Here is a 10,666-nt window from a genome sequence, read left to right as displayed (position 1 = left end):
ACAGGTCACGGGCAATAAAGAAAAATTCATGGAAGCCTGTGACCTGTCTATGATTTTTACTATAAATATCTGTGACAAAATCTTAGCCTTAACTATAATCTGTGGCTATTTTATATTTAAACTAATGCTTCCTTCATAATTTCTGCAACAGAGCATGACTACTCCGACAAAGGCTTACCAACTAAGGTCTCGTCTGGTGCCACGAATAAGCCCTGAAATCTTTGTCTGTGATTCCATGGATATTCAGAGTTCTGGGGAGGTGGTGGATAATATTTTCAATGAGCCAGTTCCTCCGGAGATGAATGAACAAGCTTATGAGGCCATTGCTGAGGAGCTCAGAATGGTGCAGGTAAATCTTCAGAAGAGTGGAAGTGCATATGTAATTGGGTTTTTTTTGTTTTTGTGTTTTTTACAAAAGCATGTTTTGATAGTCCATTGAGTAATATCATCTTTTCACCAAAAATAACTTTGGTTTTAATCTAACAATTCACTTATAAAACCAAAGTAAATGTTTAATAAATATTTTAGTAAATTATTGTAATGCCTAGTAGCATGCTATGCTGTACTGATGCACCTTTAGCATTTCCAGTGTAAACTCCACTAAGAGAGTTGGATATTTTAATTCAAACTTGTTATGCATTTTCTCTATCTACATATTATTCATTTATATTTTGTGAGAAGTCTTAGTTTAGCAGAAATGGCACACTCCAGGGCATTTAAACCTGAATACTCAATCCAAACTGTTCAATCACAGGGATACTCAGGCAGAGGGGCCACCATCATTCAAAACTGTGGCTTAGTTCAAAGGTAGAAGAGACTGCATTATTTGAGAACCTGTTTAAAACTGTGTAAAACCTCAGTACTTTTATCCTTCTTTTAAATTTCCTGAAAAGAGATGCTTTTGCCATAGAAGAGCAAAGCAAAGTTTCTGAGATAATCTTGATAATGTGGCTCTATTTTCATTAATACGAAAACTTGTATATAACAGAATTCCTTGCTGAACTGCCCTCAAACATTTCAGATATCTCACAGATATTCCCAGAAATCTCTAGTCCATTTTTGTCTATTCTGAAGAGCAATTTGATGGATCAGGTCCCTCCATTTAAACTTATACACACATACTTAAAGTTAAGAATGTGCATGTTTGCAGGATTGGGTCCCAGGTTTGTATTTTGCTTTGAGGGATTTCCCAGAGATCTGTGGTACTGATAAACCAATAGTTATCTTTCTGAATGTCCTTGCTTCAAGCCATAAAGACTTAAAATAGTCAAGATTTTTGTATTTGGTGTACACAGAAGGTCTGACCATATGCCATATGAAAATAACTGAAAGAGAAGCTTTCTAATTATGCATGTCTGCCATGGTACAGGAACAACTGAGCACTCTTCAAATCAAGCTGGATGAGGAAGAAAGTAAGAACATAAAACTTCAGCAACATATTGATAAACTGGAGCATCATTCTGCACAAATGCAGGAGGTGAGGTAGCTGTGTAAATCAGTTTTTCGTGAGAGAGTATATACAAAAGATGTGAATATCAGTCACATTTCTCAACTATTTTCTGGCCCCTCTTTAGTGAATTACTTGGAATTTTAAGAGGCAAAACTGCTAAAATTATAACACCAGAACTGAGCAGAAAGACCAGCTAGACAACAGCCAGCATCGGTGCTTTCTAAAACTTATTTTGAAATATTTAAAGCTGCTTGATCATAGAGGAAAAGTATAAATGGCGAGGCACCCAAGATACCTACGGGTGATGTTTTTTGCCCAATTTCATGATGTGTGGTAAATTACCAGTTGTCTCAAAAAATATTTTCCCTAAAATTTTGCAGTGCTAAAAATACACCTAGTTCTAGCTGTGAACGAACAAAAGTGTCATTACTATATATAAAGTTTACAGGTCCTCTTTCTTTCTTTTTTCTATTTGTGGATCTACCCAGCCTAGCTAACCAAAACTAAAACAGTTGTGTGGAATATTTTTCTGCAATATATGCACAATGCACTGTGTAACACATACGATACAGCACCCCTATCTGTGACTGAGTTAAGTCACTTAATCTCTTCAGCCCCCTTACCTCCCTAAAGTGGTTATCTATCTCATTATGGGTTTGGGAAGATTGTAGAGTTCACTGAAGACAAAATACGCAATTTAGGTGTGAGGAATTATTCCACTGAGTTATACAATTCACTTTTGTTGATAGGCAGAGCTTATAAATGGTGATCTCACAGTAAAATTAAGGTATAGATTTTAGGGTAATGCCATAAAGTGGATAACATGCTCTCTTTGTGGTATAGTGGGAGTTGTAGTGGAAGAGTAGAAAAGATTAGTGTGGCAAAGGGAAGATGGGATTGACAGAGAAGAGCATCAGTCTTCCCCCATGCTTCCATTACTTCAGCTTGGGAGCAGATATGAAGTTCAAAATTGTCAGGTGAAGGGTACTTAAAGTGAGGCTGATAGGTCCTTTTTTATCTCAGTTTGCTTCCTCAATTACCTCAATAGTTCTTCTTGCTCTATGGGCTTCCAGTTTACTAAGCTATTCACAACCATAACACACTTGAATGTTCAGGACTCATGTGATTGGTTTGATTATAAATATCCAAAATAACTTTCTCAGCATACAGAGAAATGCATTTTACATAGTCAGAGCTGGAAAATACACAACACATAAAAATATTTCTATTATTTCAACTATGATTTATACGCTCCTATACTCCCCTTCCATTTTTAAATTTTATTTCTCTTCTAAAGCTATTCTCATCAGAAAGAAGTGACTGGAATAAAGAACAGCAGGAGCTTCTTGGACAGATCACGTTTCTCAAAACACAACTTCAAGACACTCAAAGCAAGACTGATAGTAAGTCTGTGTAGCACTGAAATGCTGTGTGAATTTCTCAAGAGGTTTAATGTTTTGAAGCTACTATGACAAACACCGAATAACTGCTTTGGTTGTGTAATTAATTATATATATATATATATATATATATATATATATATATATATATATTTTCTGTCCTAGGAGTAATTTTTCCTGTCCACTCTTGATCAACCTGCATAGTTGGTCATAGAGTTTAAGGTCAGAAAAGGCCGCCAGATCATCTACTCTGACCTCCTCTATATCACAGGCTCTCCAGTTATAGACAATGGAAGGAGACGATTCATCCTAAGTGAATATGGAATATTGTTTTAGAAGGTTAAAATAATTTAAAATAATAAAAAGGAAAAGGGCGCACGATCATTCTACCAAGCTACAGTCCCAAATTCAGGAGCAAGTTTTAACCTTCCTTCTTATTTGTTCCCTTCTATCATTTTAAGTTTTTAAAAAATGTCTTCACTTGTCTTAACTCCCACTGGTGTCTATCTACTAGAATGCCTGCATTATATTCTGAGGGCATAGACCTAGCATACCTATATATTTTTAACATTTCCAGTTAGATTGGTTAGACAACTAGAAATATAGTAATGTTTGAACTCATTTTCCTGATACAACTAATATAGAAGCTGTTGGACTTTTCTTTTTCCATACTTCTCATACATGATTAGCTTAGAATATTTAAAACTCACAAGTGTGGTAAACAGGTGAACCTACTTAAGATGACTTTTTAAAATACAGTAAAATGTGAGAACACTTAAACAATAAGCAAATTCTAAATCTACTCTCAAGATTACAGTGCCTATAAAATTAAATTGGGTTAACATGCATTTAGTTTACAATTCTGACTTACAATTACATGCCCCCCTCCTAGCATCCTTTTGATTCTGTGTACACTTTTTCTACAAGTCAGTACTTCACTGACCCTTCTTTACCTCTTTTTTTTCTCCTTAAGTTTTTTTCCCCACAGTTTTTTGAGGAAATGGCCATTTTTACTGAGAGTTGTATGTAGTTTTGTTTAATTTTCACATAAGATTTTTCAACATCCCCGATATTGCATCTGCAAGTGAGCATTTTTATAAATTAACAAAACTTCATACATTTCTGCATGTTTTTGACAGTATTAAAAAGTGAAGTCCATGACTTACGCATTGTCCTGCAGTCTGCAGACAAGGAGCTGTCTGTTGTAAAGATGGAGTATAACACCTTCAGAGAAAATCAAGAGAAGGAAATGAGTCAACTCTCTATGAGACATATGGATGTACAACTCCAACTGGATAATGTTAGGTATGTGGTCAGTTCCTTCTCAGTGGAAGTTTCTAAGCCTTCCACATGAGAGTGCATCCAGATTCTTAATTCTATGCTAATATGTGCTAACTTTCACTGTAAATAATCATTCCTATAAAGCAGAGCTCAAGTTAACCACTGTATTTTTTGGTACATACACACACTGCTTTTACAGGCTCAACTATTTCCTGTATATTTAGAAGATAGGGAAAAAAGGTGGTGAAATTAACAGAGACTACAGGGAAGCCTCCTTAATTTCAACATTTGTGCCCATAGAATTTTTCCTTTGCAGTAGAATCTCAGAGTTACGGACACCTTGGGAATGGAGGTAGTCCGTAACTCTCAAATGTTCGTAACTCTGAACAAAGTGCAGTTCAGGCTCAGTAGCTGACACTCTAGGCCAGGCTTCAGCAGCAGCTGAGCTCCCTACTGAGTGCTGGCCTGAGTCTGCAAGCTTGTCTCCCTCCCCTGGATGTGTGTGTGTGTGTGTGTGTGTGTGTGTGTGAGAGAGAGAGAAAACAGTGTGTCCCCCTCCCCAGGGAGGGGAAGTAAAAACAGTGTATCCCTGTCCTCCTTCCAGTGGGGGTGAGGGCTGGCAGGGATGAAAGCGCAGACCCCAGTGCTGCTTCTGCTCAGCTGGCTCCAGCTGCCTTGGGCTGGCAGCCCCAGCATCTTGCTGTAAGTGGCTGCCCCTCGTGGGGGAGGGGGAGGGACAGGCAGCCCAAATGTGCCTACCTTTAAGATGCAATACAGGCACAGTACAGTATTGCTTTTTTTCTTTCATTTATTTATTTATTTATTTGTCTGCTGCTGCTGCCTGATTGGTTACTTCCAGTTTCACATGGTGTCCCATTGACTGGTCAGTCCATAACTCTGGTGTTCGTATCTTTGAGGTTCTACTGTACTTGTGATTTTTCCAGTAAACGTTCTGACCTCCCTTAAGTAGAGTGAATTTGCTGAGGAAGCCTGTTTTTTTTTTTTTTCAATTCTTTAATGCTAAAATTAAAAGCCTCGCTCTAGTTTGCCCATGATGTCACTGCTTCACATTGTTGTGTGCATCGAAAAATCCATATAACTAAAATGAAAACATATATTTAAAATCAGTTTGTTCAAAGGTTGGCAATTCAGGATTGAAAATCTTTCTGTACTACATGCTATAATTGACATTAAGTGCTATTAGGAGCAGGAAACTGGTAAGATTTTATTTATCATTCAATAGCAAGTGATATTAAACAGGCACATTTGCACTAAAGTAACACAATTTCAGTGCATGGGAAATCTTTTCCATTAAGCAAGATGACAAGTGGTCTTGACTGCATTATTGCATCCTATTGGGATTACATCTTATGTGGCATGTGACATCTTCTAAGCAATATATTGAAGACGGAGAACCATGCATCAAAACTGATGACATGGTTTCACTGTTGTGCCTAATTAAATATTAAGAGACTGACCCTTTTAGAGGTGCTCTAGTAAATACCAATCTACCAGCTCTGTATTCGTTTTATGTTTCGTAACCTTTGTCAGCAGGTGCATAGCCCCTCTAATTTTTTACTTTTAACCTTTATAAGTATTAAGTGACCTAAATATTCCTCAAGCTAACAGTTTAAAAGAAAACAAATCAAGCTATACAATATGCAGAAAGCTCTTGTGAGACAAATAACCTATACATGGGTAAGAGAGAATGTAACTGAATAAACATGGGTGAATGTTAATATGTTAATCACTACCATCAGCAGATAAACAATGACTGATGGTGACTGAAGTATCACTTAAAACCTATCTCCTAGAACTGGAAGGGACCTCGAAAGGTCATCGAGTCCAGCCCCCTGCCTTCACTAGCAGGACCAAGTACTGATTTTTTGCCCCAGATCCCTAAGTGGCCCCCTCAAGGATTGAACTCACAACCCTAGTTTAGCAGGCCAGTGCTCGAACCACTGAGCTATCCCTCCCCTTGAAGGGTGTAAATCTTGGCTCTTTTTAGAGGAAAGCAGCAGTGGCTGTACGTCCAAACCATCACAGCCTCTCTCCCACTATCTCCACCAATGCCCCTAAAAACCAGGGATTTGGAGCAATTAAATTTTTGAATTGCTCTGCTCCAGCTCCAGGCAAAAACCTACTGGTCCGCGCTCCAGCTCCGGGCTCCGCTCCAAAGCCCTGCTTAAAACACTTGAGGTGTCACTTAATATTTTGGGAGTTGTGATAAAAATAACATAACCAAAGCCTGTAAGTCTTGACATGACATCCATTTTTTATAAAACAAGACTGCACTCTGTAGATTATTTATAGCTTTTAAAATATAATTATTTTTATTGTCCAGTACAAATTCTTGTTTTCTAATAATGTCAAAAAAAAATTTTATTGAAGGCTAGAACATGAAAAGATTCTTGAAGGAAAATCAAGTCTGCAGGATGACTATGACAATTTACAGGAAGTAATGAAGTTTGAAACAGATCAGCTGAAGCAACAGCTGGAAGACAACAAACAAGAAAGTGAAGCACTGAAAACCGAGCTTCATGTAAGAAAGCCAAACCTGTTACACAGTATAATCGCCAGGGCCGGCTCTAGGATTTTCCCCCCCCAAAACAAAAAAAATTTGGGCGCCCCCCCCCCCCCCCCCCCCCGTTTTTAAATTACCCCGGCCCCGCCTCAACTCCGCCCCTTCCCCAAATCCCCAGCCCTGCCTCCTCCCCCCAGGCTCTCAAGCCTAGGAGGGAGGGGGAGAAGCGGCGCCCGCACCACGGCCGCTCAAGATCTCCCCCTCCCTCCCAGGATTGAGAGCCTGGGAGGGAGGGGGAGACTCCGAGTGGCTGCGGCGCGCGAGTGGCAGCAGCAGCGGAGGTGAGCTAGGGCGGCCGGGACACATTTTTAGGGGCGGCATTCTGGCGCCGGCCATGCTGCCCCTAAAAATGTGCCGCCCCAAGCACCAGCTTGTTTTGCTGGTGCCTAGAGCCAGCCCTGATAATCGCACCTCTCATTTAATCAAATTATGTAACTCATCTCATTAAAATGACATTACCAATGTTGGGCCAAAAAAATTCACTATTTTGATAGTGGTCCTATCTGAAGGTGTTACTTCCAGAAGTTTATTTAATTTTCCAGCCGATTCTTGAAACCATTGGTTATAAGAAGACATCCAATCACATTATGCTAAATTTCTGTTGTCTACCAAAGAAATCATTATCATTTGACAGGTCTTGATTAAGATGGGCTAGTTGGTAAAGAAACTGGGCATTGCTTTTGAGATGAATATTGGGAGGAATACCCTGGAGATTTAGATTTCAATTCTGGCTAAAAGTGGCATCTCTGAAATATTTGAAAGTTGGTGCTTTTATACATTGGCAATAATGGTCTTGTCATAGTTATTTATTACTTCTTGATGTTAGATCACTGTCCTGCCATCTAGTTGCTGCTTTCCTTGAAAACCTTTCACAGACTTCAGTGATTGCAGAACACAGCAACAAGGCTGCTCAAGGGCTTTTGTAAATGCTTTTGCCTCCTTTCTGCATTGTATGCTGGCTACCTGATCAGCATACTTGTTTCAAGGTCTCTCTTTTGGCATTTAAAGAAATAACTGACAGACTGGAAACTATACATTCCTTTTTAAAAATAACACTGTTTAGTATTACAACTGAAAAAAATTAAAACCTAAATTGAAAATTGTGTTAATTTGTGCCCCTTAAGTCTTAAATAATTTAGGATCCTATCTAACCATAGGTCTGCTATCTCTCATAATGACAACTGAGGTGGTTGGCACTAGAATTGCTGACTTGTCAGCATGCACTAGAGTTTACCTTTAGAATTATTCAGGGCATGGTTCAAGAACTCTTTGTTTCTGTTTTGTGTATGCTTTATGTAGCATTTTGAGTGTTATTTTATTTTTTCTTCCTCCTTTCTAATCTTTTGGTTTTAAATTATTTTTTTATAAATATTATATTATTATTATATATATGTTAGTACCAGATATCCAAAGGCCTCTTAACAGAAGAGTTTAAAATATTTTTATCGATACACTTCAAACAGAATGTTATAAAAAATTATATTATGTGTTTTAGAATCTTTTGGAACTTTTGGAAACAGAAAAAGGACGTAATCAAAAACTAACAATGCAATTACAAGAAGACAAAGAAAACAATTCAAAGTGAGTGGTGTTGTGGGTTTGATTTCCAGTTGAAGTCAATGGTTTCATTCTATGCTAAGCTTCATTTTTTTGTAGCTCTTGCTATGAAATACATTTCTTTTTCCAAAAATAAAAATGCAAACCTTCTAAATGCATTGCTGTGGAAAATCTTCACCTCTGAGTTAACTGCCAGGAATGAATTTGGCCCAAAGACTGGTGAGTTCTTTAAATATCTGAAATCACTATGCATGGTGTATCTTTTCATGTATTTTGTAATTGCCATTATCTATCTCTTGATATAAAGAGAAAAATGTTTTAGTATCTAAGATATCCGTTCTCTTTCTAAAAAGAGAAAACAATAAGAAACCAATAAGGCAACAATAACACCTTAAGTTCACCTGAAAACACCCATTCAGAAAAGCTTGTTAGAGATTTTTGTCCCCAGGCAGTATAGCGATGATTACTTGATGAATTTTTAGTCAGTGTCTTTACCCACTAAAGACAGCACTACTTCTTCTTTTTAATTATTTTTAATGAACAGTTTCATTATAAAAATGTTCTTTTGTATGTGAAAGGTCTAGCATCAGCTGCAATGTATGGCTGCAAGCTGAACCATTAGTTTTTTTAATAGCATTAATCAGCTGGTAGTGAAAGAACCTTTAGAACTAAATGGGACCCAAGGCCAGCCTACATAGTTAGTTCCTTGTTCAAGCTGTCTTTTCTTATGTTTTGATTAAGTCTCTTACAAGAAGAATATTCCTTCTCTTCTAGAGAACTCTTGAAAGTACTTGAAAATGTACAGCTGGAAAAACAGTCCTCTGAAATGGTGACACGATGTGAGCAGCAGGTATAAAAGCACATTTTGACAATTGGGTTTTCTTGGATTTCCTGTATATTAATGGCAATAGAACTTTTATTAAACTAACTGTTTAAAGTTTAATAGCAAAACAAATTCAGTGCTTTCAAGTCTCAGGAATCACAGTTGCTTTTTAACTACTATGATACCTTTTAGCCCCTCCAGCATATTAAGCAGTACAGCTGTCTCTCTTGCGTTATTCCTAGTGTTACGTTTATACTAAATGTACATAAGAGATAATTGAGGGCTTTTTCCATAACTTAAATAAAGTTTCTTCCAGGAAGCAAAGTTGCAAAAATTAGAACAGAATCTGGCTGCTGCCGAAGAGGTTATTGCTTCTCTGGAGAAGACTAAAACTGCTGACAAGGTAGTTACTTTTTATTGTTGGTTCACAAGTTCTGAAAGAAATTGACTTCTTTGCAGCAGAGCTGGAAGCCAAGCCCTTCCTAACTGTGATAATAGGTGAAAAAAGCTCTCATACATCTGGCACAGGGTCTCCAAGACAGCTGGGGAAAGAAGGCTGGCACAATGCCAGAGAAAACGGTGGAGATATAAGGGGACAGCTGGAGAGGGAAGACAAAAGGGAGTTGTGCTGTCTGCTGGACAAAACAGCTAACACAAGGTCATGAACGTATCACCTGTTGATTGACAGGGAGTTTCTAGTCAGGCTTATCTGCTGAGGAATTGAAATTATAAACCATAGGAATGACACAGTAAGAATCTCACTGTAATTCTTGTCAGTAAAATCAATCCATGTTTCATTTAAGATAGCTACCCCAGTTTTCTGAAAGCTCCTTTGGTGAATAACTTTTATCATTGAATGTAACATACATTTAAGAAATTATATGGGAACTCATTGTCATGGATGGTCAATCAATTCCTGACTTGCTCTGCTTTCATAACAAAGGAAAAACTTAGGGAGATTGGGTGGGGTTGGAGGGAACTGCCACACTAAATCCAGAGTCCAGTAATGGTTTCTTGAAGATGACTCACTCCATTAAGTTTCCACCTGCTTCTTACAGCAACATTCATAACCTTCTACCAGAAGAGGATCAGAGTGGAACTAAACAGTTTTACTACAAAATAGTCTTTTTCCTTTTAACCTTGGAATAGTAAATAAGCTATTTAACTCTTGTCTGAAACCTTAGGGTAAAGAAAGGTGCTTTTTAACATCAAAAATTGTACTCTTCCTTCACACTCTAATCAAAGTAATTAAAAAAAAATTCCAAATATTTTCTTCGTTCAAAGTGAAATATGGGCTAAGCAAAAATTATTTAAATAGTGACAAAGTTCAGTGAAATTGGGGTTCAACATTTTTCTTCTTTTGCAGGAGGTTGTATCTGACTTGATGAGCCAGATCCAGGAGCTTAGGACATCTATTAGTCACAAGACAGAATCCATTGATGGACTGACAAGAGAGCTGGAGGACGTAAATGTATGTTCCGTTTTTGAAAAGATGTGGGGCAATGTTGGGTATCACAAAAATGGAATGGAATGCCAGGCTGAACACTTTCAATTACATATTTTATCATAAA

At 37.7% G+C, this 10,666-nt stretch overlaps 1 protein-coding gene across 1 annotated transcript in view; it reads left to right on the top strand.

The window, feature by feature from the left end:
* The window catches only part of LOC113405152 (kinesin-like protein KIF15), a 49,125-nt gene that overhangs the window by 21,357 nt on the left and 17,102 nt on the right, over window positions 1-10,666 (top strand). Inside the window, exons 17-25 of the mRNA XM_026646071.1 lie at window positions 152-349; window positions 1,370-1,477; window positions 2,748-2,853; window positions 3,990-4,155; window positions 6,523-6,673; window positions 8,211-8,296; window positions 9,047-9,122; window positions 9,412-9,498; window positions 10,462-10,566. Coding sequence (XP_026501856.1) covers window positions 152-349; window positions 1,370-1,477; window positions 2,748-2,853; window positions 3,990-4,155; window positions 6,523-6,673; window positions 8,211-8,296; window positions 9,047-9,122; window positions 9,412-9,498; window positions 10,462-10,566 — 1,083 coding nt within the window. The remainder of the gene's footprint in view (window positions 1-151; window positions 350-1,369; window positions 1,478-2,747; window positions 2,854-3,989; window positions 4,156-6,522; window positions 6,674-8,210; window positions 8,297-9,046; window positions 9,123-9,411; window positions 9,499-10,461; window positions 10,567-10,666) is intronic.

The sequence above is a fragment of the Terrapene carolina genome, unplaced genomic scaffold (genome assembly GCF_002925995.2).
Source record: "Terrapene carolina triunguis isolate 2854851 unplaced genomic scaffold, T_m_triunguis-2.0 Scaffold34029, whole genome shotgun sequence".
NCBI classification, from domain to species: Eukaryota; Metazoa; Chordata; order Testudines; family Emydidae; genus Terrapene; species Terrapene triunguis.
The sequence above is the reverse complement of the archived record's forward strand: the minus strand, read 5'-3'. Positions and strand labels throughout refer to the sequence as shown.